This window comes from Sebastes umbrosus, chromosome 10 (assembly GCF_015220745.1).
Source record: "Sebastes umbrosus isolate fSebUmb1 chromosome 10, fSebUmb1.pri, whole genome shotgun sequence".
Taxonomy (NCBI): Eukaryota; Metazoa; Chordata; class Actinopteri; order Perciformes; family Sebastidae; genus Sebastes; species Sebastes umbrosus.
Window position 1 is genome coordinate 7523738 of NC_051278.1, and position 23502 is coordinate 7547239.

The 23502-nt window shown below is 40.6% G+C and overlaps 1 protein-coding gene across 1 annotated transcript in view; it reads left to right on the forward strand.

Annotated features, from left to right (window-relative positions):
- Positions 1-23502, forward strand: part of arfgef3 (ARFGEF family member 3) — a 58265-nt gene that overhangs the window by 7966 nt on the left and 26797 nt on the right. Inside the window, exons 4-16 of the mRNA XM_037782825.1 lie at positions 6813-6894; positions 7386-7532; positions 8041-8109; positions 13372-13488; positions 14916-14961; positions 15975-16059; positions 16373-16477; positions 16731-16849; positions 17899-18140; positions 18311-18423; positions 19377-19509; positions 20256-20860; positions 21178-21530. Of these exons, the coding sequence (XP_037638753.1) occupies positions 6813-6894; positions 7386-7532; positions 8041-8109; positions 13372-13488; positions 14916-14961; positions 15975-16059; positions 16373-16477; positions 16731-16849; positions 17899-18140; positions 18311-18423; positions 19377-19509; positions 20256-20860; positions 21178-21530 (2216 nt within the window). The remainder of the gene's footprint in view (positions 1-6812; positions 6895-7385; positions 7533-8040; positions 8110-13371; positions 13489-14915; positions 14962-15974; positions 16060-16372; positions 16478-16730; positions 16850-17898; positions 18141-18310; positions 18424-19376; positions 19510-20255; positions 20861-21177; positions 21531-23502) is intronic.

The following is a 23502-nucleotide window of genomic DNA, read 5'->3' on the forward strand; positions in this document are numbered from 1 at the left end:
AAATTGTTCCTGGGATGATAATGCAAATATTGAATTTAAACACTGAGTTCAGACAGTGTGTCTTTAAGCATCAGTGTTACACATCACTCAGTTTAAACACACCACTACAGTATAATTGCCACAGAATATAGGAATAGGGCTGCAACTAACGATTATTTTCAATGTCGATTAATGTGTTGATTATTTTCTCGATTAATCAATTAGTTGTTTGGTCTATAAAATGTCTGAAAATGGTGAAAAATGTCGATCAGTGTTTCCCAAAGCCAGAGATGACGTCCTCAAATGTCATCAAAGATATTCAGATATTCAGGAAATATTCACATTTAAGAAGCTGGAATCAGAGACACAACAGCCCTGAAACAGATATAAACTTTGTGAAATTGAAATTTGTCGAAGAAGTGGTGACTTTACAAGTTAAGGGGGACAGTAGTAGTAGTAGTAGTAGTAGTAGTAGTAGTCGTAGTAGTCGTAGTAGTAGTAGTAAATGAGGTCCCCTTGTGGATGAGCACACCTCATAAAAGAGAACTACTAATAGAGAGAAAAAGACCAGAAGCTGTTGATCATGTGCCAGAGTTCCTCAAAGTAAATCAAAGACACAATTAGCAGTAGTGGCTGCACTGCCAATTGCAGTTTTATCATCTGATTTTCACCTACGTTTTTGTTGGATGGATTTATTAAAAATCCAATTTGCACTCACACTTTCCACAAACTGCAGTGCAAGATCTCAAAAAATGACCACAGAGCTGAATCTAAAACTCTGTATGTACACAAAAACCATAGACTGTACATAAGAAGGGGACGTAGTCACCGTGACGTCACCCATTGATTTGTGGACTGCCGCTTTGAAGCCTCGAATTTGGCATTTTGGCCGTCACCATCTTGTTTTTTTGCAACCAGAAGTAACACGAGAGGATGGACATTTTTAGGCCACCAAAAATGTTATAATTAACTTTCATGAACTGAAAACACACTGTGGAAGGATTAAAGTTCTAAGATGAAAACACAAACGACTCCCAGACTGGACAACTCTATGGTAGCGACATGTCAATCGAAAGGTAGCCACGCCCTAAAGCATCCCCTGCTTTAGGGTTTATTTAACTCTAAATTGGACCATAATTTACTAAATGAACATCATGCTGTATTGAAGAAGACTTGAAACCAGCGATTGAGACCAGAAAATTCATGTTTACTGAGGTAATAAATCAAGTGAGAAGTAGGCTCATTTTCTCATAGACTTCTATACAATCAGACTTCTTTTTGCAGCCTTAGGAGTCGCCCCCTGCTGGCTATTAGAAAGAATGCAAGTTTAAGACACTTCTGCATTGGCTTCACTTTTTAGACCCGGAGGTTGCCCACTAACAAAAACAGAGCTTTAGGAGCTGGTAGGATTTGTTGCTGTCCTGCTGTTTTGGATTATATTAGATGTCACAGGTGTTCTTATTGTTGAGTTCGCCCCCTTTAATACTATTCATGTCCATTAAATCATGCTAAGAAAATCAAACTGGACATTTACAAATGCAGACAGCTGTTCACAGTGACTGTAGCCAAAAAGCAGCGGACCTCCAATACTGTACGTTTGCCAGAAGCTGGGTTCACTATTTCCTTTTGTAAAACTCCTATATTATCATGGTCCATTGTAGGAATATTTTTTGGAAATATTCTTGTGTATGGGCATTGAAGCTTACTCTGTCTTTCAAGTGTTCTGGTTAAAAAAGTTGATTTTGAATGTATAACATGTTAAACTCTAAAGTGAATGGAGGGCTGCTGCTGGTGGCCGGTGGATTGGGATGAAGATGTGATAAATTTTGGATGCTGTTGCAGCTCAACACATTATGAATTATTCATTCAATAACCTCTGTTGTTTTATTAGGGATTATTGGATTAAATATTGATGATAATGTCCTGTAATGTAGTGCGATGGTCCTCAGTCAGTGTGCTACTCTGTCTAAAGCAAAAGAGACTTCAAGCCTGTTGTTACAAAATGGGCTCCCAGCTGCCCAAACAAAGAGGACACCTACTCATACATAACAGGATAAAACGATGGTTCTCTCTGAAGGATAGTTGCTATGAAACGTCCTTGACTGACAGAATAATGATAGTTTTGATTGAAAGAATATATAACTACCTTGAAAAGGAATGTTATTGGAGACAGCTTACAAAGACTTTACCAGGGGGAGACTTTTTGGATCCATCGATTGGATGCCTTAAAGTATCTTGGTCTTAACTAGGATATAGACTTTCCATGCTTTCTGTAAAATAAGTAAAATGTATATATTGTTCCTTTTCTCTGTATAGGCTTCCATGTTTGTCTTACCACCCAATTTGAATGTTATCAGGCCGTGAAATAGGTGTTCAGTCGCTACAAGCACCATAGATGTGGGTCATTAGGGGCCTACAACGCCTACTACGTTGTAAAAGTGAAAGTGAAACTTAAAAGCAACACGTCCTAACATGTTGTAAAACTGAATGAAAGTCACCTTTTGAACACAAACAAAAATACTTCTTTAGGTTTAGGCAAAAAAAAAAACACTGAAGTTTAGGGAAAAACATTGTGTTTTTGGTTAAAATAACTATGAACACAATAATCGGCTGGTCATACAGCTTAAAACCTTGGAGTACTTTTCATTGATGATGTATATAAATCATTTTTTTTACTGTGTTTTTTCTTCATGATATTTTCTTTTTAGTATCATGGCGATCATGTGATTGCCTGCCATTGGTTGTCGATACCATATAGGTGAGGCCACATCTGCTTTGCCAGTTTGTTTTAAGCCCTGAGGAAGACCTACAGTGGTCGAAACATGTTGGCTTTTTAATGATTTAGCCAATATAATAAAGGCTTTTTAATATATTCCCCTCCTCGTTTGCTACTCATTTTAATATTTTGGAGTGCCTGGATTGCCTTCCTGTCTATCCGGATTTTTTTCCCTATTTTCCAAGAGCGCCCGACACGTTTTTACGGTTGAGTACACAGAGCAACCAGTTATCTCTCTTTTTGTATTCATTCTTTCATCAAAAACATTGGATTTGGTGGTTTTATGAACATTTCTGAGATGATAAATGGGTCTTTTTAAGTTGTATTCGTTATGCTGTGGACTTTGAGATTTCTTTTCCAGATTAATATGTTTCCTTTTTTCGGATTTCTTTGTGTCATTTGAGGCTAGATACTGTAATTGTGTGTTGTTTTCCTTGTGGCTTTCTGGCTCATAAAAAGTGATCCGATCTCAGTGAAACTGTTGGGAACTGCTGGGTACCGAGCCAACCGTGGCTCCTTGCAGTCCATTTGAACCGCTGTAGTTGTGACAGCTCAGAGATGAAGCCCAGTAGCCTGCTATCAGCAGCGGAGCACGTTGACTCAACCAACTACAAATAATGAGAGGGAGGTAGAGAGCGAGCGAATGTGCAGCAGGAAACGAGACAAAGAAAGATTTAAGGAATGGGGAAAGAAAAATCAAACACAGTTGCTGGGTTACGTAACTGACTCTGTCCTACACTGTGTGTTAGGTTTTTATGACAGTAAGGATGTGGTTACTAAGAAATTACATTTTTAAGTGAGAGAACTTATTTGTAGGGCTGTCAATCAATAAAAATATTTAATCGTGATTAATCGCATGATTGTCCATAGTTAATCGTCATTAATCACACATTTTTTTATCTGTTCAAAATGTACCTTAAAGGGAAATTTGTATTTAATACTTTTATCAACATGGGAGTGGACAAATATGCTGCTTTATGCAAATGTATGCATATATACATTATTGGAAATTAATTAACAACACAAAAAAATTACAGATATTGTACAGAAACCCTCACAGGTACTGCATTTAGCGTTAAAAATACGCTCAAATCATAACATGGCAAACTGCAGCCCAACAGGCAACAACAGTTGTCAGTGTGTCAGTGTGCTGACTTGACTATGACCCCTTTGAAAATGTCCATGCCAGTTTTTCCTCGCCAAAATGTATCATAATTTTGTTTTTTTATTAAGCCCACTTCCCAACAAGTTACTATGACATGGTTGGTACCAATGGATTCATTGGATCTTCTAGTTTCATATGGTATCTTCACTCTAGCTTTAAAGCTTAGCCTGCGACAACCTATTTAAGTTATTTATAATGCAAATCCTGCAAAAATGCAATATCGTACCAAGTATATTTGTCTAACTATTAGTCGAAATATCTCATAACACATAATATAAGACACAATCACCTAACTAGTAACATTTCAGTGAGATATAGGGACTTGTTTTTAGACAATCCATCTTGAATATCCTAATTAAAAAATACTACTTTTAGTATTACAGGCTTATTATGATATACAACACTTCCTAATACTAGTGAAATATAGCTCAACATGAGTTTTTCTAGCTAATTTCAAGGTTTCTTTTTATCTTGAAAGGCCTAAATATTCAATTTTATTTCATAAAATCTTACCAAGTGATTTTTCCCTTGTTCCGTTGGCCGGTTTGTTCTACTTATTACAGGCAAAAACACCTTGTGAGTGGCCTTTTTTCCACTGTAATATTTTCTGAGCAATGGGTCAGAGCTAAAAACAAAATGCTAGTCCGTACTGTGTCTGTAGCTTCCTACCAGATACCATCACTGAGCGTCTAGAATTAAAAGCAAATTGTAAAGAACGAACAGGACAAAATTATGAGGAGCACGATGTAACATGAAGTCAACAAGCAACATTAAAGGCAACAGATTACCTTTAACGTTCCTCATTTCTGTTTTTTTACATTCGGTACACTACTCTTATGGTTTTGGTGTCCCTGCAGAATTTGAAATGCTTCAATTTGACGTTGTCGAAAACGTTTTAAATCCTTTAGCTTGTGGCGTGTTATCACGCGTTCTCAGTCTTTGTAGGCATGAACAGCCCAAACACACCGACTGCTTGACTGCATCTTGAGTCCTCTCACAGAGTCAGCAGTGACATATCTGTGTCTGTGTGGATCGAGGCAGAAATAGCCTCTCCGTCTTGTAAACTCAATAAACAGATATTGACTGTTTTTCATCTATCGTCTATTATTACTAGAAATCTGACTCTGTGTTTAAGATAACCTCAAGTGTACCATATTTACAAAACACAGTAGGTTTCTTCCATGTCAGAGTGGAAGAGCACATTTGAACAAAGTAGCGTCTAGCACCAGTGGAGCATGATGACCCTTTCAGAACAAGGAGAGATGAGCATGTTAAAGAGACACAGACACAATCTTCCATTCTCCCTGTACGTTAAAAACATATAAGACCCTGATGTGAGAAGCTCTGTGGTCGATGAAATGTGAAGTCAAGAGGACAAAAGCTCACGTTCATCGTTTGCCCCTCAGCTGTGATTTGATATTCTGAACTTGAAGTACAGTATCACTAAGAGCAGGCGGGAGGGACGAGGATCCGGAGTTCATGATGGAGGTCAAGACTGAGACCTTCTCATATTCTGCTGATCTGTTTCCCCCTCAGTCCTCCAAAATCTCACTTCCTGTTAGGACAACAGCAGCTTAAACATTTCCTGCTGGCTGCAGTTTGACTGGGTTTAATGTATACTGTATCAGACACCATGGGATGTAGGGTCATGGAGGAAGACTTAAGGCCTTTCTCATTTCCCAGTTTGTACAGCCTCAGTTCCTTTCCTTGCCTCCTCTCCTCGCGTCTTAGTCCTGCCCATGGGAGACGTGAGGACAGAGGAGTCGATGCAACGGACATTTGACAAAATGAGACCTCCTTGCTTCGGAGCCGTCCTTTTAAAGTGACGCCAATTAAATATGACTGTGTGGCACAGCTGCATCAGCCGTCCATTGTTTTGTTATACCGCTGTATTTTATGATCTCTGTCAGACGGCGTGTTTTCTAATTCAAGATAAAAACACGAGTGATATCAAGATGAAATGTCATTAAGTAATGCGGTTAGAAGCCTTAAAAGGCACTATCAAACGGTTGAGAGCAGAAAGTTTGAGTGCGGATTTGGTCATCTTAAATAACTACAACTTATGAATGAAAATAGAAAAAAAGTTACACTTGTAGAGTCCTGCCATGGTTTGAGATTATTCCAGCTGTGTGTCACGCCTCTTTTATATCTCAGGGGTGCCGAAAACACTTCCGGAAAGGATACACCGATGTATCCTTGCTTATAGCTCCTCTGGCAAGCCGTCTTGCTCCCAGATATGTATTTTAGTAATTAGGAGCGCTGAGATTGATTTCACAAGTCGGAGGAGCGAGGAGACGAGGAGGCACACAATTGAGAAATGAGAAGAGCCCGAGCCTATTTCACATAAGCAACAGGATGAAAAACAGGCTCGCATTTATATATATATATATATATATATATATATATATCACTTTGTTTTGCAATGCTTGTATTGCATGTCACCTGGTTGTATTCATGCAAATATCAGCCACTCCCATCTGTTTACCTTTAGTTTGATCGTGGCTGGATTAAATTCAGAATGATAAGGAGATGAATGACAAATATGGAAAGCGAAGGAGAGTGGTTTATAAATATTTTTTAAGATTCTATAACTTTACTGCAATACTGTAGTTGGGGCGGCTGTGGCTCAGGGGATAGAGCTCGTCGTCCTTTTAATCACAAGGTTGCCGGTTTGATCCCCAGCTCCGACTGTCCGCATGTCGAAGTGTCCTTGAGTGAAAAACTGAACCCCAAGTTGCTCCCCGGTTGCTTCACAGCAGCTCAATGCTCCTAAGAATGCTCAGGATGGGTTAAATACAGAGGTCAAATCACATGTGTGTACCTGTATGAATGTGACGATTGTAATAAAGTTTAGGTTGTAACCTGTTTGTGTTTTTGCTGGTGTGCTTCCAGAGAGCGCTGTCTGCTGCCTCTACAGATGGCTCTGGAGGCTAAAAACACCAAACTGGGACAGGCGGCGCTGACTGGAATGCAGGTACTGTAACTTACAGCAGAACTATCAAGATTATTTTATTTGATGACTCCTTCATTTTATTTATCTGGTTCTGCATTGGACCTGTGGTTTGCAACGACCTAATTTAAAAGAAGAAATATTTAATCTTACAATTGAAAATCAATACAATGCATCCTGGTTCAACTCAATACACTCAAAGGTTTTGTTGCTACAATGCTGGCTTTTATGATTCTGCTGTTACACATGTTTAAGTATTTAACATGAACCTATTGGTACCACTACAGTCTCGCTTTAAACCTCCCCAAACATCAGATGTTTTACCACTTAGACAGGCTGCAAACACTGAAAAATTGGGAAATTTAAAAATGAAAATTACAAATTACACTACTCTGCAAACAAGTGCAATTTTTTGTTGTGTAGTGGTACTACAGAAAATTAGGTATCGGGTGTTTTTATACAGCAGCTGATGTCTGCTCCTTGAACCTCTCTTCCCTCTGTGTTTGTCCCATCAGAAGCTCCTGTGTGAGGACAGGTTTGTGGGTGGAGTCGGCGTGGAGGTGGAGATGGAGGTCCTGGAGAAACAGCTGCTCAGCCAGATGTTGGAGGCCATCAGAGTCACCCCATCCCTCCATGAAGACCTGCAGGTGGAGGTCATGAAGGTAAAAACTGGAGATGTGCCAACACTGTTTTGCTCCCAATTCCTCATCTTAGTTCCTAAATAAATTCTATATATAGAATATGAACTAGTATGTATTTTATAAATGTTTATTTTTATTGTTCTGCACCATATCGCACTGTGCACACTCTGTCTGCAGTAGGCCTATATTAAAATGAGTAAAGGCATATAAATATGCTTGGCAGATGAATAGCTCTGTGAAGAACATTTTGCCTGCACTGCAGCTTTTTCATTGATGGTTTCCTGTAATTTGGCGTCTTCAGAAAAAAAGTCACCTCATGATGCTTTGTGTCTTTTCTAGCTTTTATGTTCAACTTAATTAGGACTAACTTTGTCACAGTGTTTATGATTTGGTTACGTTAATTAAAGTCCTTTTCCCTGAGCTGTTTAAAGTTATCTCTCCCATTGTATAAAGAACGATAGACACATTCATCACCGACTTCACTCTATTTCAGAAAGCATAAACCAGTGTTTCTGTCACCTGTGTGCAGGTCCTGCTGTGTATCACCTACTCACCAAACTTTGACATTAATGGAGACTCCATCCTCCGGATCGCTGAGGTAGGACAGCCCGAGTCTCTTTGAAGCACATCAGATATTTGACATTTTACATGTAACATGTAACTTTCTTTTTGTTTCAGCAAAACTAATCAGCAATATGCACAAATGAATATTTTAGATTCCTTGTTCAGCTGCTGTTGGGAATGTTGGAGCCAGCTGTGTTTGAGAAATAGCCGAGGGTTTATCCATTTAGGTTTCTGTTTGTTTTCATCATAGATGTGATGTGACTGTTTGCATCCCCCAAATGACTTATTTTATGTGATTAGACGGACTAGATATACTAAACTAGGACTAAATACAATGAATATGAGACATATGGATATACGTATACAGATCAACCCTCAAGTTGTGTTTTAAAAGCTAAATCGTAGTAACCATCGTCTTACATTTAGCTGCACTGTCGTCTGTGCAGTTCTTTACTTTTAAATGGAGACGGAGCACAAATGAGGCATAGATTCTTTCATGGTCACAGTATTGATTGGACTCTTCCAGACCGTACTAATGACAGACTGCATCGCTCCTGTGTTTTTTTTAGTTTTTTTAAGGACAGTGAACTTTTGGCAAAGCAAAGCAGTACATGAGCTCAATCTATTTTTAAAGGTGAAACTTTGCTCCGTCCCTGCTCACCAAAAGGCCTTGTCTCATGCTGTAATATCAATTATTCAGAAAGTTGAGATGAGTGGTTCTGCACACACACACACACACACACACACACACACACACACACGCACACACACACACACACACACACACACACACACACACACACACACACACACACAGGCATGAGGATCAGCTGGTTTTGGAATATACAAACAAGAACACCAGAGACTTTTGAGATGAAGGGAGATATTTATATAACAAAACAAGCCTGTGACATACTGGACCTACCGTCAGCTGAGGTTGGTGCCACCTAAATATGGATTAGCTATCAAGATTCAACTTAAAAATCTGATTAATATATTAACATACAATACGTTTTAATAAACATGAAATTGAACTCTGGGAAAAGCTTTTCTTACTGGCAGTGTTTGTCGACACCATAGACTGTATATAAAAAGTGGACGTAGTCACTGTGACGTCACCTATTGGGTAGGGGACTGCCGTTTTGAGGCCTAGAGTTTGGCATTTTGGCCGTCGCCATCTTGTTTTTTTGCAACCAGAAGCGAGAGGGTGGAGCTAAGTACAACCGAACGCTGAAAAAGACATTTTTAGGCAACCAAAATGTTTCAATTATCTTTAAAGAACTGAAAACACATTGTGAAAGAGTTAAAGTTGTAAGATGAAAAAAACCCGGACAACTCTCAGACCGGACAACTCCGTGGTAGCGACCTGTCAATCACAAGATAGCTACGCCCTACAGCATCCCCTGCTTTATGGTCTATTTGACTCTAAATGGGACCATAATTTACTAAATGAACATCATGCTCTATTGCAGAAGACTTTAAACTAGAGATTGAGACCATAAACTCATGTTTACAATGTTTACTGAGGTAATAAATCAAGTGAGAAGTAGGCTCATTTTCTCATAGACTTCTATACAATCAGACTTCTTTTTGCAACCAGAGGAGTCACCCCCTGCTGGCTATTAGAAATAATGCAGGTGTAAGGCACTTCAGCATTGGCTTCACTTCTCAGACCCAGAGGTAGCCCACTGGTCGAGAGTAAAGATGCTAGCCCTCTCCTCGCTTTGATTATTGTTCAGTATTGTTCCTAGAAGTGAACAATGTAAAGATTATTTGTTTGGATAAGTAATGAATGTGCAATGCTGCCTGATAATGTGCAGCACATCATTCAGAGTGGTTGCACTGCTACGACATTCAACAGGTTAAATTCTACACTGAACTAAAAATAAGCTTGTCACTGTAAAAGCATACTGTCATACAGCTATTAATCAAGTCTCTCTGTCCTGCAGGGTGAATCATGTATAGCTGCATGCAGCTTTGAAAGATAATTTTATTTTTATTAGGTCCACTGTGGTGGTGAGACATTGTCAAACAACCAACCTACACGTTTAAAACCAATAAAGGGGAGGAATAGTTTCTGGCAAAATACCAGTTTCATGTGTGGACTTCGACTCTACAGCCAGTTGAACCTCAGGTGATAATCTTCCTCTGTAGCTCTCTTGTCTTTGGATTTCAGAAGATTTTCGGAGGCTCTGCACGACCTTAAAGGATACTCCAGGTGTTGAGTATCACATGTAGGCTTGAAAGATGGCTCTATAGGTTTGTAACTTGCTCCTTGGTGAAGAACGGCAGCTGTAGTCAACAGTTACGGTGAAATCCAAAGCAGACCCAGAGTCATGGCAAAAAAAATATTAGGGCTGCCCCCTCTTAGTCAGATTTTTGCCATAGCCTATTGCCCAGTCCTAGTCATTAATGTGCAGACCTGCCACCTGACCAACAACCAGCTACCTGTTATCTCCAAACATAAACCCAAATGCCAAAACTCACATATTGCAGAGTGTTATCTGTCGAGTGTTTTCCTGTAACATCACTTCCCTCAGCCGCAGCAGCAGCTCCTGTATGTTGACGTCCATTAACAGCTCATAAAAACCTGGTCAACATGTTGTGTTAATGGGCTGAGCGCTGCCAGGGCCAGCCATCTGGTGTGTGTGTGTGTGTGTGTGTTTCTGTTTGCGTTGGGTCATAACTCAGGGTGGCTGGAGAGGTTGTCAACATCGCTCCATTATCAGTAACATCCCATACAAACAGTGAGGCTCAGTACAGTTGGCAGCGCTGAGGGATTTATTCCGTTTCAACCACCAAGAGCTGTCGGTTAATACTTTCTCATACTTTAATACCGTCATATCGGTTTCATGAAATATAATCTGGACCCTCGGAGATCATTCCTGTCACCTACAATTGAGTTTAACAAATGCACAATGCAGTTCAACTTCCAGCCTGCACCACCCAGAGGACAGGAAAGTCATTACCATAGACTGTATGTAAAGATGGACGACATGACAGCTCCCCAAAAGTGAAGCCAAAACATCTGGATCGCCCCCCCTGGTGGCTGGCTGCAGTATAGGTCGCCCCCTCCATGTTAGCGGATGGGACATGGGCCAGACTAAAAAGTCAAAGTACACGTCAAATACATTTTTCCCAAAGATGTCATTTTAGGTTCTTATCACATAGATATACTGTTTGTTCAAGTGTTTATTTTTCTGATAAGTTTGGTTTTAATTAGTTATTTGATGCTATAAAAGGCGCTGAGACGTCATGATTGGCAGCTGTGAGTCTCTCTCGCTGACCGTGCTCAGCCTCGATACCGCGGCTCAAACTCCCCGATGACTACTGCGCAGACTCGGGCTTCAAAATCTCAAGATTGCAGCTCCCGTATCCGGGATATTATGGCTTCACTTCTGTACAGTGGGAGGAAGTGGAGACGCGTTGTCCATATTTACATACAGTCTATTGTCATTACAGGGCGTTATCGCCACCTACAGGGCAAAGAAAGTAATAGCTGCGGTCATTTTATCATTTGTGCCACTCACAGGTGATGAGTGTTACAGCTGCAGGCTTTTCTTTTTCCCATTAGCGCTGTTATCTTTTGTCTGTTTCTAAGTTTACATATTTTACATTTAACACGTGCTTAGCTGAAATATAATAATACAAATTGAACAGCATACTGACATCCAGTGGATAATAAATGCACAGATGGAAATAAAATTAATCATGTGGCTGTAGTCTTGTTAGATATATTGAAGTATCAATACATATCGATACTGAATATTTGAAACCGTTTCAATCCTCATTTTCTGTGGTATCGATAAACGGATTCCAGCTACGCTCTCTGCTCTCTCTTCTCTCCAACAGCGAGTTGACACATACACACACACACACCAATATTTATCTTTTAATAAAAATCCCAAATTGTATGCCCTCAATGTTAGCTTTTGAACATTTTGTAAATGAATGTATTGTTATTTACTTCCCTCTCTAAACACCCATGATCCCAGCCTCTAGACCATCAGACAAGTAAACCCTCTTGTCCGTAACTCCAGTTACATAATCTCATATTTTGTAGGTTTAAAATAAAAAATATTAAACCTTAATTACAGTCATATACTTACACTAAACTGCAGCTATAAAAACAAAAAAATCAGTTACATTGATTGTCTGCAAGTGGTAAAACTGCTGGAGCTAGAAGAAGTTTTTAATTTTGGGAGGCAGCAGGAGGCGCTTACTCTCTTGTTCAACTCAGGCACACACACACACACACACACACACACACACACACGCTGCATCTGGAAGCCTAATGATGCAAAATGTATTGATCTTTCATTGTTTAGGCACAGGTGGTGTAAAACATCCCTGAGGCTGCCAAGACTTAAAATCTGAATGTAATTAGCAGATGGTCTTTGTGTGGAGCTCTACGTGAGGCAGACCCTGTTAGTTCTCAGCTCCTCCATCCTCAGAGGATATAACAAACCTCTGGTAATTAGTGAAATAAATCTCATTTATTATATTTTCACGCCGTCCCTGGTTCGTCCAAAAGTAACCCAAGAGGCGTTGGTCGCTGATGCAGAGGGGCACTGACCAAGCGGTGGTATTTGAAGAGTTAAGAGTGAGAATGCGTTGACTCTGTACTTCTTCCCTTAAACCGCCCTCCGGTTTACCTCGGTAAGGATTTGTGGTGTTGAACAATCCCTCTTGGACTTAGCAGTGTTGACCAAATAATAATCAATCCCAGCATTTGCAGTTGAGCCAAATCCTCACGACATTTAGCCAATCATTGTAAAATTAAAAGAATGCTTTCAAATCACTGATACTGACAACAAGAGATCCTGTTGGGACTGAGCATTGTGTGTGTCTTTGTATGTGTGTTTGTGTGTGTGTGTGTGTGTGTGTGTGTGTGCATTTACTGCCTGAATGTGCAGAGTGAGGCACTAACACTCCTGCTGTTTCCCTTCCCACTGGGACCATGTGTGCTCAAAACATACCATACTCTCCGGATACTGCAAGGCACTTTTGATAAAAGCATCCACTGAAAAGCACAGGTTATATATGGCTATCTCTCAGTTTTACCTTCCACAGCGTTTACTCTGTGACCTTCTAATCTGGATGGAAGATCCCCCTCCTCCCATCTCATTAGCCTTGTAACCGCGGTAACCTGTGACGCCATGGAAATCTCCCTTAAATCTCCCTGAGAGTTCAGTGATGCTCTCTTGGGACTGTGCGTCATGACCTGATCTGCTTTTGTGACTCAGACATAAGAACGATCACACACACTGACGGATGTAATCGTGTTTGTTTGCAGGTGTGCATCGAGACCTACGTGTCCAGCTGTCACCAACGCAGCATCAACACGGCGGTGCGAGCCACTCTGAGCCAGATACTGGGAGACCTGACGCTGCAGCTGCGACACAGACAAGAGGTCACACACTCATACAAAACACACACACAATACAGTAGTTACAGATAATGACACACTCATACAACATATACAGCTGTGTGCACACCTGTGAACTAAGGGTGGGAATCACAGCAGAAGTGTAAATATACTGTTATTGCACCATATCAATCGCTGCACCCTGGAGCACAGGATGACTAGTTCATGAAGCCTGGGACATTACAGTATTCACAGAAGAAGACTTGAAATCTCAACAGTAGTGCTGAAACCAACAGTTGAAACCATTTGTGCCCAAAGACTGTATTTAGTATGATAAGAAAAAAATGCCACAACATTAGTTCTGATTGGTCAAATGTCTTGAAATTTGGTACGGACATACTTTGAGCGAGTATCTAACAGTACAACTTTGACATTTTTGGATCATATGAAAAATTACACTTTTATTAATAGTCAAAGTCAGAATTTTGAATTTATTTATTTTTTTAAATGAGGAAAAACTCTGTAAATGTTTTCCATGTTATATGTTATTTTACACTGCATATGTGTGCATATCTTTCATATTCAACTTGTTGTGAGTTCATAGATACCAAATACTTGATTGTTCTCCTTGTAGTTTCTGAGATACAGCCATTATCTTATCATACTATCATCTTGTCTCTGGGCACATGGGACTATTGTTTTTTCTTACAATATAAGGAGGATATATGGAGTCTATTGAAAAAACAGTAGTCCCACCATGTGCCCAAAGACTAGATATAGTATGATCACAATTTTAAATTTAATTTTGAATCTGAATTTTGCAAATGTCTCCACAATTTGTGCTGAGGCAAGCCCCCACTAGAGAACACTTCCACCAAAGGCAATTAAAGATTTCAGTTCCGGGCACAAATGGGTTAATTGGTTAGATAATCAACATGAAATTGAATCTACAATTTTGATGAATTTGTCATTTTTAAGACAAAATGCGAAACATTCTGTTTTCCAGCTCCTCAGTTGTTTTATATTGTTGTAAATTGTCCTTCAAAACTCCCAAATATCTCAAAGTTTTGGGTGAAAAGAGTCAAACATTTTGAAGATGTCCCTTTGCGCTCTGTAAAATTGTCTTGGGCATATTTCAAAAGGCTTATGATATTTTTTAGCAAAGAGACGGTAAAGTATTACTGATTGCATCTTTAATTACAGGTGTAATGCGGAGTCATTAGATAAACAATACCGGCTCAGTGTGTGGAAATATATATTGTAGACCAGAGTATGATTAACAACAGTGAAACTATTTGCAGTATATTTTTATTCCCCAGTACGGGACTTAAACAACCGACCCAAACTGTAACAATAACACTCAGCTCGAGTGACATCACTCTGTCACACACACCATCCCATTTGTGTTGACACAAATCCTCCAAAAGACCCACTGACAGTAAACACGGCTCCTGTTGTGTGCTCCTCCACAGGGTGCAGATGGAGACGAGGTGACTGCGCCGCCACTGCACAGAAGAGGTACGTCATTACCGGCGCTATCCGTCACCTCATCAGCTCTCCTCATCAGCTCTAGGGCTCTAATCACCTCTATTATATAATTATGCAAATGATGCACTCAGTGGTGCTTTTATTATGTACTGTACACCTGTACAATCTACTATACTATACAGTCACACCCACGCAAACAGTTTAGATGGATGGAGACCAACAGGTTCTCAAAGACAATATTGATTTACTTTAATTATTACTTATTACAAAGAAATGAGGAGGTGAGAGAGAGTAAAGTGAGACATGGGAAAGTAATGACTTTTTATCACTTTATGTACATATTGAATAAAGATAAAGTAGCTGCACTGGGGGTGTTTTTTTGTGCAGTTAATTTGCACGTACATATATATATATATATATATTTAAACTGTTGCTTTTGTCATGAATACTTTCACTAGGGCTGCTCTCTTTTAGTAGATTATTATTTGATATTACTAATCGGTCGTTTAGGCTTTCGTTGATTTTTCCGAGCATTTTTTTCATGCTGAATGACTGTTTTCCAAGAAATGTACGCGTAAACACAAGATTTAAAGTGGTGCTTTTATTTGATTCTATGAGGAGAAACTCAGCTTTAAAGATCTGTCGAACCAATCAATAAGTCGACAAAATCATATGAGTGTTAGTCGACTAAGAATTTCATTGGTCAGGGTCAGCCCTAACTTTCTCACAGAAAGTATTACACGGTGAAAAGCGGCTTACTTTTTTATGGAACAAGGACGATTTTCTGAGCTTTCACACCACGAAATAAAGACCTCAACCAATCACGTTGAGTTGCGCCTATATTTACAAAACAAAATTGAGGCAAACTTTATTACTCATTTCAACCTTGACAAAGGCAGCGCAGACCAGATCCACTCTTTCTGTTCTGACCTTTCACAGTAAAAGCCCTAGACATATAACATTCGCAGGCGAGTATTTTGCATCTTCTTGTCGTTTATTGATCACAAACCCGGTGTGTAAAGGCCTTTGTTGTGTGTTTGCAGATATTTCTCCTACCAGCCAGGCTCTGTGTGAAGATGTGGTGACGGTTCTGACAGTTTTCTGTGAAAAACTGGAGTCAGTGGACAGGTAACACTGCAGTTTTTTGTATTACTTGATGTAATATTCTTTCTTCTGTTGTTGTAGTATTGTAGCTTCACATATCTCTAGGAGTCTCAGTTACCTCAGAGGGATTTGATTAGAATTGGCTGTATGGCAGACCAACATTTAAAGAAACAAAAACCCTCGCTGATCAAGGTGTCAACAGACTGTGTTGGTTAGCTGCTGTACAGGAACAATAATTAACACTCTGCTCTGACTATCACTGTTAGTGCTGGTTAGTTTTATGTAAACCTCTTTAAAAAGAATAAAGTCTTTTGTGTAATTTGTTCCCCTGAATCAGTGATAACCAGCTCCTGCAGCTCCTCTACCTGGAATGCGTCCTCTCCATGCTCAGCAGCTGTCCTCCCACAATGCACCTGTCCAGAGGTTTCACCGACCTTGTATGGTAAGACATGTAACTCCTCTATAATCCTATATATGTATGAAATGGTGACAATGATCTAATTAAAATGTTTAGGAGATGCTTTACGTTACATTTTTGGGAGCCTTTTACTTCTACTAGATTTCTTCAATAATGTTGTGTTTTATGTCATACCTACTTTTTGTGTCTTTATTAATCCCTCAACTCACCTTTTTTGTAGGTTAAAACACTCTAATGTATTTATAATCCTAAAAACCTCTGATATTCCTCCACCCAGGAAGCAGCTGTGTCCGTCCCTCGTGGCGATCATGGGAAATCCTGTCAACGACAAAACAATCGCTTCCCACCACGGCTACTCGGGGGCGCCAGACCGTCTCTCAGACCGACTCAGTCTAGGTAACTGGATTTAATCACTGGGGCGTCCGTATTTCAGACATCACGAAAGAAACACATTTTGACAGTTTAAAAGTTTGTGTTTAATGTTCAATTGTAAGATTTAAAGTGTCCTTTATCATTCCGATGCTTGTGCTGTTGTGGCGCTGATCGGCCAGCCTTTTATCCTACTAGAGCCAAGTCAAAGATTGTAAAGATATAAGCAGTTGCAGGTACTAAGACTCGTGTCAACATTGTAGTTTCTGCTTTGGAACAAGCCAATTTAACCTAATTAAAGGTTAGAGGTTAAATAATTAAACAGGTTCACAGTCTCTGTCCATTTTGAACAAAGAAGTCAGAAAGTGGTTGTGTTTTTCGTCTTAAAGGTACAGCGCAAAACCATGGTAACACCATTCGCCTCGCTCAGAGGCCATCCTCACTATGATAACACTACTTTAGGAGCAACGAAAGTTAGACCCCGGCTGGTGATAGCAGGGTTTAGCGGTGTGTGGCTCACGTTACCGCAGTTTCACAAGTGTGTCGGAGAACTACGGTGGCCTTCAGGTTACGTAAAAACGCAAAAGGTTCTCTCTACAGCCAGTGTTTGGTTTGTCCGTTCTGGGTTACTGTAGAAACATGGTGGACTCCGTGAAGAGGACCCGCTCCCTATGTAGATATAAACGGCTCATTCTAATCTAACGAAAACACGATTCTTAATTTCAGGTGATTATACACTAATGAAAACATAGTTATGAATAATATATTCCATTTCTGCCAATAGATCCCCTGAAATGTTACACACTGCTCCTTTAAGAAATCCAGAGTTTGGAAACAAAGACCATATTTAATTGTTTACCTTCCTGCCAGCAGTCAGCTTGATGGTGTCATCTTCAAAACTGTGGGAATCTCCTTTAGCAGGAAACTTTTGTATTACTACAGATAATGATAGGTGAAGTTGATTTCAGGTTTTCCGGCTCAGGTCTATAGACTTCTTTCTGGTTCTAACTGTGAGGAGAAGACGTTTTATCAACAGGATTTTCTGCTTCATGTCCCTTCTTGTCTTCCTCTGCCAGGAATCAGCCAGGAGGTGGACTCTTCCGGGGTATCCGATCAAGGCAGAGGGTCCGGCTGTTCCTCCAGCGCCCCCGCCAGGATCGCACCGGTAGTGCGGACCGTGTGCTACATCGCGGCGGAGCTGGTGCGCCTGGTGAGCTGCGTGGAGTCGATGAAGCCGGTGCTGCAGTCGCTCTACCACAGGATCCTGCTGTACCCGCCTCCTCAGCACCGCACCGAGGCCATCCGCATCATGAAGGAGGTGGGAGGAGGAGGAGGAGGCGTTATTGCTGACCTTTTCTCCAAAAGCACATTATAATTTTTTTCAGATTGATTTTTCTACCTTCAGGCAGTCATTGATTTTCTTTCCACTTCACTAAAGCATAAGTAAGTAATTCATTATGTTGCAATCTATTTCTCTGTGTGTGTTAGATTCTGGGCAGTCCCCAGCGGCTGTACGACCTGGCCGGTCCGTGCGTGGCGGAGCCTGAAACCAGGAAGCGCTCCTTCTCAAAGAGGAAGTCCCACCTGGACCTGCTAAAACTGTTAGTAACGCCTCTCTCTTGGTTGAGTTGTTGGACAGTTAGAAACTATTAGCAGAATGTTACTATATGCAGTTGAGCTTTCTGAATAGCATCATGTCATAACTAGGGCTGTCAATTGATTAAAATAATAAATCGTGAGTCCATAGTTAATCCGATAATTTTTTTATCTGTTCAAAATGTACCTTAAAGGGAGATATGTCAAGTATTTAATACTCTTATCAACATGGGAGTAGATAAACATGCTGCTTTATGCAAATGTATGTATATATTTATTATTGGAAATCAATTACCAACACAAAACAATGACAAATATTGTCCAGAAACCCTCACAGGTACTGCATTTAGCATTAAAAATATGCTCAAATCATAACATGGCAAGCTCAAGCCCAACAGGCAACAACAGCTGTCAGTGTGTCAGTGTGCTGACTTGACTATGACTTGCCCCAAAACTGCATGTGATTATCATAAAGTGGGCATGTCTGTAAAGGAGAGACTCGTGGGTACCCAAAGAAAGCATTTTCATTCACATATCTGGAGGTCAGAGGTCAAGGGACCCCTTTGAAAATGGTCATGCTGGTTTTTCCTCGCCAAAATGTATTGTACGTTTGGAGCGTTATTTAACCTTGTTGACGAGCTAGCATGACATGGTTGGTACCAATTGATTCTTTAGGTTTTTCTAGTTTCATATCATACCAGTATCTTTACTCTATCTTTAAAACTGAGCCCGCTACAACCTAAAAATCACAAGTTGCCTTAAAGAAATTATTGCTGTTAAAACAAATTTAACAGTATAACTTTGACGTATAATGTTAGCATATGCTCTTAAAGCACAATGTTTCACAAAGTAATTCAATAATTAACCAAAGTGAACTCCTCGCTGATTTTTAATGAATGAAGGCAGCAAAGTGGTTAAGAAATGATGTATGTTTGTGTGTTTCTGCTTCCTTCTGAAGAGTGATGGACGGGATGACCGAGGCCTGTATGAAGGGAGGCATCGAGGCGTGTTACTCTTCGGTCTCCTGTGCCTGCGCTCTCCTCGGGGCGCTGGACGAACTGTCGCAGGGCCGCGGCATCCAGTCTGAGCAGGTACGCTACTGAGACAGGATGCCCAAAAAACATTAAGAAGAGGGGTACTCCAGTGATTCAGTACTGCACTTAGACGAAATAAATGAAGTTGTAGGACTTGCCATAGACAGGGTTATGGACTGGTATGGTTAAGGATTCTGGAGTTTCGGTAGTAATAAACAACGAGCGCGACCGGTTAGTAGGCAGCACGGGCTCCCCAATAAAGCAGCACAATTCCTCTGTTACGCAATCTTACCCCCTACACATGCTTTTTCGAACAAAAATGTGTCGTGATGAGTCCAAGAGTGCTGTTTTTACACCTCCTGTGGATAGCAAACACACGCTTCTGGCCGCGCTCAGCGTCTTGCGGGCCCTCTCCCCCTAAATGGCGCCAAGCATCATCTCCTCTCCTCATCCTTCTGTGTGTGCAAGTGTAGACGTACCTCAAAGTCACGTTTATGGTCCCTCTCCCCCTAAACAGCAGTGTTTTGAGGCTGCTGTCTCTGTGCATTATACGCACCGCCGATCCCGGCAGTGCCCGCCTGTGTATTGCAGCCTTCAACGACAACAACAACGACTATCCGGATACCAAAATTGAAAATCAATTACCTACTCAACGAACTAATAACCGAGTAGAATAGACTGATATTTGGGTTCAGCCCTAATGAGATGCCCCTTTACTTACTGATAGCATCTCAGGGAGCCAGAGTTTGAATTTGGATATGTGGTTTGAAGTATAAAACAGTAACATAGCAGCTGTTTCTCAGGCTCGGCTCCTCCTCAGACGACTGGACGATCTGAAAGACGGGACAGAGTCGACGCGTGAGTCCATGGAGATCAACGAGGCCGATTTCAGGTGGCAGAGACACATCCTGTCCTCTGAGCAGGCTCCCTGGGACCCCAGCTCTTCCTCCTCCAACGTGGCCATCGCCGGGCCCACCGAGCGCAGCCCTGACATCAGCATCAGCATCACCACGGAAACGGGCCAAACCACCGTGGATCTGGAGGTGGGGGAGCCAGGGAGACTCGGGGAGACTCCTGAAGAGTGTGGGGAGGAGGCACGGATCCCCTCGCCTTCATCCTGTGGCGGCCAGGAGGAGACCAAAGGTGAGCCGAGCCTGGAGGCGAACCAGGGGAGCCAGTGGGAGGAGGGAGGAGGTGCGAGGGAGGTCGAGGGAAGAGGAGAGAAAGAAAGAGGAGGCGGAGGCGGAGGCGGAGGTGGTGGAGGAGAGCGGGGAGCTGTGGTTCCTCCAGATGTGGTGCAGCGAAGTCACGGCCTCGTCTACCCCGACATCACCAACTTCCTGTCTGTGGAGTCCAGGGCCAGAACGCACCACCAAGGAGGGTCACGATACAGCGAGAGCAACTTCAGGTACGTGTGGGCCAACTTTGAATGTCACAAGTTTACAAACAGCAACCGACAATGCTACAGTGCTGTAAGCACCTTTTTTTTTTTAAAGGTATACTATATACCTTTTTAAAAAAAAGTGCTTACAGCTGCATTATCACACAATGATTTATTACTTTAAGTAGATAAATAAATGAATCAAAGTTGTTCACTGTGACAAAATGCCTTCTCAAACCAGTGGCTGCCTGAAAGTAGGAAATCAACCTAATTTCTGACAGTATGCCCTGATATATATCAACAATATGAAACTGATTTAACTGATCTACCTGTTGGTCCATCAGTATGGAGGAGCAGGACTTGTCGCGGACAGAGTTTGACTCATGTGACCAGTACTCCATGGCTGCCGAGAAAGACTCGGGCCGCTCCGACGTGTCCGACATCGGCTCTGACAACGTCTCGCTGGCTGACGAGGAGCAGCAGACCCCCCGGGACTGCCCGGGCCACCGCTCCCTCCGCACCGCCGCCCTGTCCCTCAAACTGCTCCGCAACCAGGAGGCCGACCAGCAGAGCGCCAGGCTGTTCGTCCAGTCGCTCGCAGCGCTGCTGCCCCGGCTGCTGGGGTTGGCCACCGCCACTGACGTGGACATGTCGCTGCAGAACTTCTCCTCCTCCTTCTGCTCCGGACTGCAGGCTGGTGAGTGTTGAGGAAGAAACCTGACAAAAATAAATCAATAAATAAATGAATGACTTGATAAATCAATATTTATTTATTCATTTATATTAAAAATAAATGTAGCCATTCATTTTTATCTTTGTATTAATTCCTTTATTTATTTACGCTTCTATTTAATTTCCCCTTTTATTTATTTTTGCATTTATTTAATTTTTTTGTTTTTCTTCATGTATTTATGCATGTATTTATTTATTCCAAATTTTCATTTTGCATTTCACCCCCTCATTTATTTCCCCAAATGTATTTATTTCTGTAGAAGAAACAGTAAGTAAATAAATAAGATAATTAATACAAAGATAAATTAATTAATTAATAAGCAAATTAAAACAGAAATATCAATTTATATCACATTTTATCAATTAATTAATGGCTATATTTATTTTTAATATTTTTTTGCTACATTTAATGACATATTTATTCATTTATTTATTTATTGAGTCATTTATTTATGTATTTATTTTTTATTTTGGCAGATTTCGTCCTACATAGGTGAGAGAGGGTTGATTTAATGTGTTGATATGACTTGATATCTCTAGTCATGTTTGAGACCTGGGAGGTGCATAGACTCGGTGCGTGCGTGCGTGTTTGTCAAACAAACAGAGGGTATTTGCTGAAGGTGGAGTGATCTGTGCAGCAGCTTCTTCTTTTATTAATCAGCTCTGGCCTCACAAGTCTCTGCTGTTGGCTGAGTGCCAGAATGAAACACTCACTGACTGAACAAGAAATCTGAAATACATCACACTGTGGGGACACTCTGGCATATTCAGTAATATAAAGTGAACAATAAAATAAAATGTAAATATCTTACTGCAGGCATTCTCTTAGGAGGTGAAATGATTAAAGTTGGTTATGATAAGAATTCACAAGTGTAAATAAACTAATTTACGTGCACAAGGATTTAAAGAAAATTACTATTTTAAACGTAGTCTGAATGTGTATATACTGTAGCTACTCTATATTCAGTTCATCACTTTAGAGCATTTTTAATAAAACGTTTTGACTTTGAGGCACGACTCATAACCCATGTGTAAAAGCAGCGAGCCTGCTGGGAGTTTTCACATCAGCAGAGCAAAATGATGAATCAAATTAAACTATAAGATTAAGTGACTTAATGAATTTGGCCGCGGCTGCAAATCCCCAGAGTGAGTTTCTGATTAAAACACTTGACTTCTCATCAGCTAACAGATAATATCTCACCGTCTCCTCTCACCTTCGGTCTCTTTCTGTCCTCTCTCTGCCCGTCTCTCTCTCTCCATGTTTCACCCCATCGCTTGTTTACTAACTTTCCTATTGTCCTTCAACATCGCTCCCTCCTCTTCCTCTTCCTCCTCCTCTCACGCTCCCCCTCTCTCTGTCCTCATCTCCCTTTCTCTTTCATTTCCTCCTCTATCCCTCTTTATCTTTTCTCCTCTCCCTCCTTCTTTCCATCTCTATATCCCTATCTTCTCTCTTCACCTTCATCTCTGTCGTCTACCTCCCTCTTTCGCTATCATCCCTCTACCTGTTTCCCTTGTCTTTCTCCCATCTTTCTTTAACAATACGATCCTTTACAACACGTATAGACTTACAGAAAATGCAGTGATGTAATGTAACTAAGTAGTACATTAACTCAAGTATTGCACTTTAGTACAAGTACAAATTTGAGGTAATTTGAGGTTTACTATTTATAAATTATATATTTTATTTCCATTTTCTGCTACTTTATACGTTTACTCCACTAAATCTCAGAGGGAAATAAGTACTTTTTACTCCACTACATTTATCTGACAGCTTTAGTTGCTTTACAGATTTATATTTTGTGTTAATAATCTGAATCAAATAATAAATTATGATTTATTATTGTAGATTAACAGTTATTTAAAATGTGCCACACTATAACCAGCTGCAATATTAATGTGATTTATACAGTAATGTATCAATTAATCCAATAATA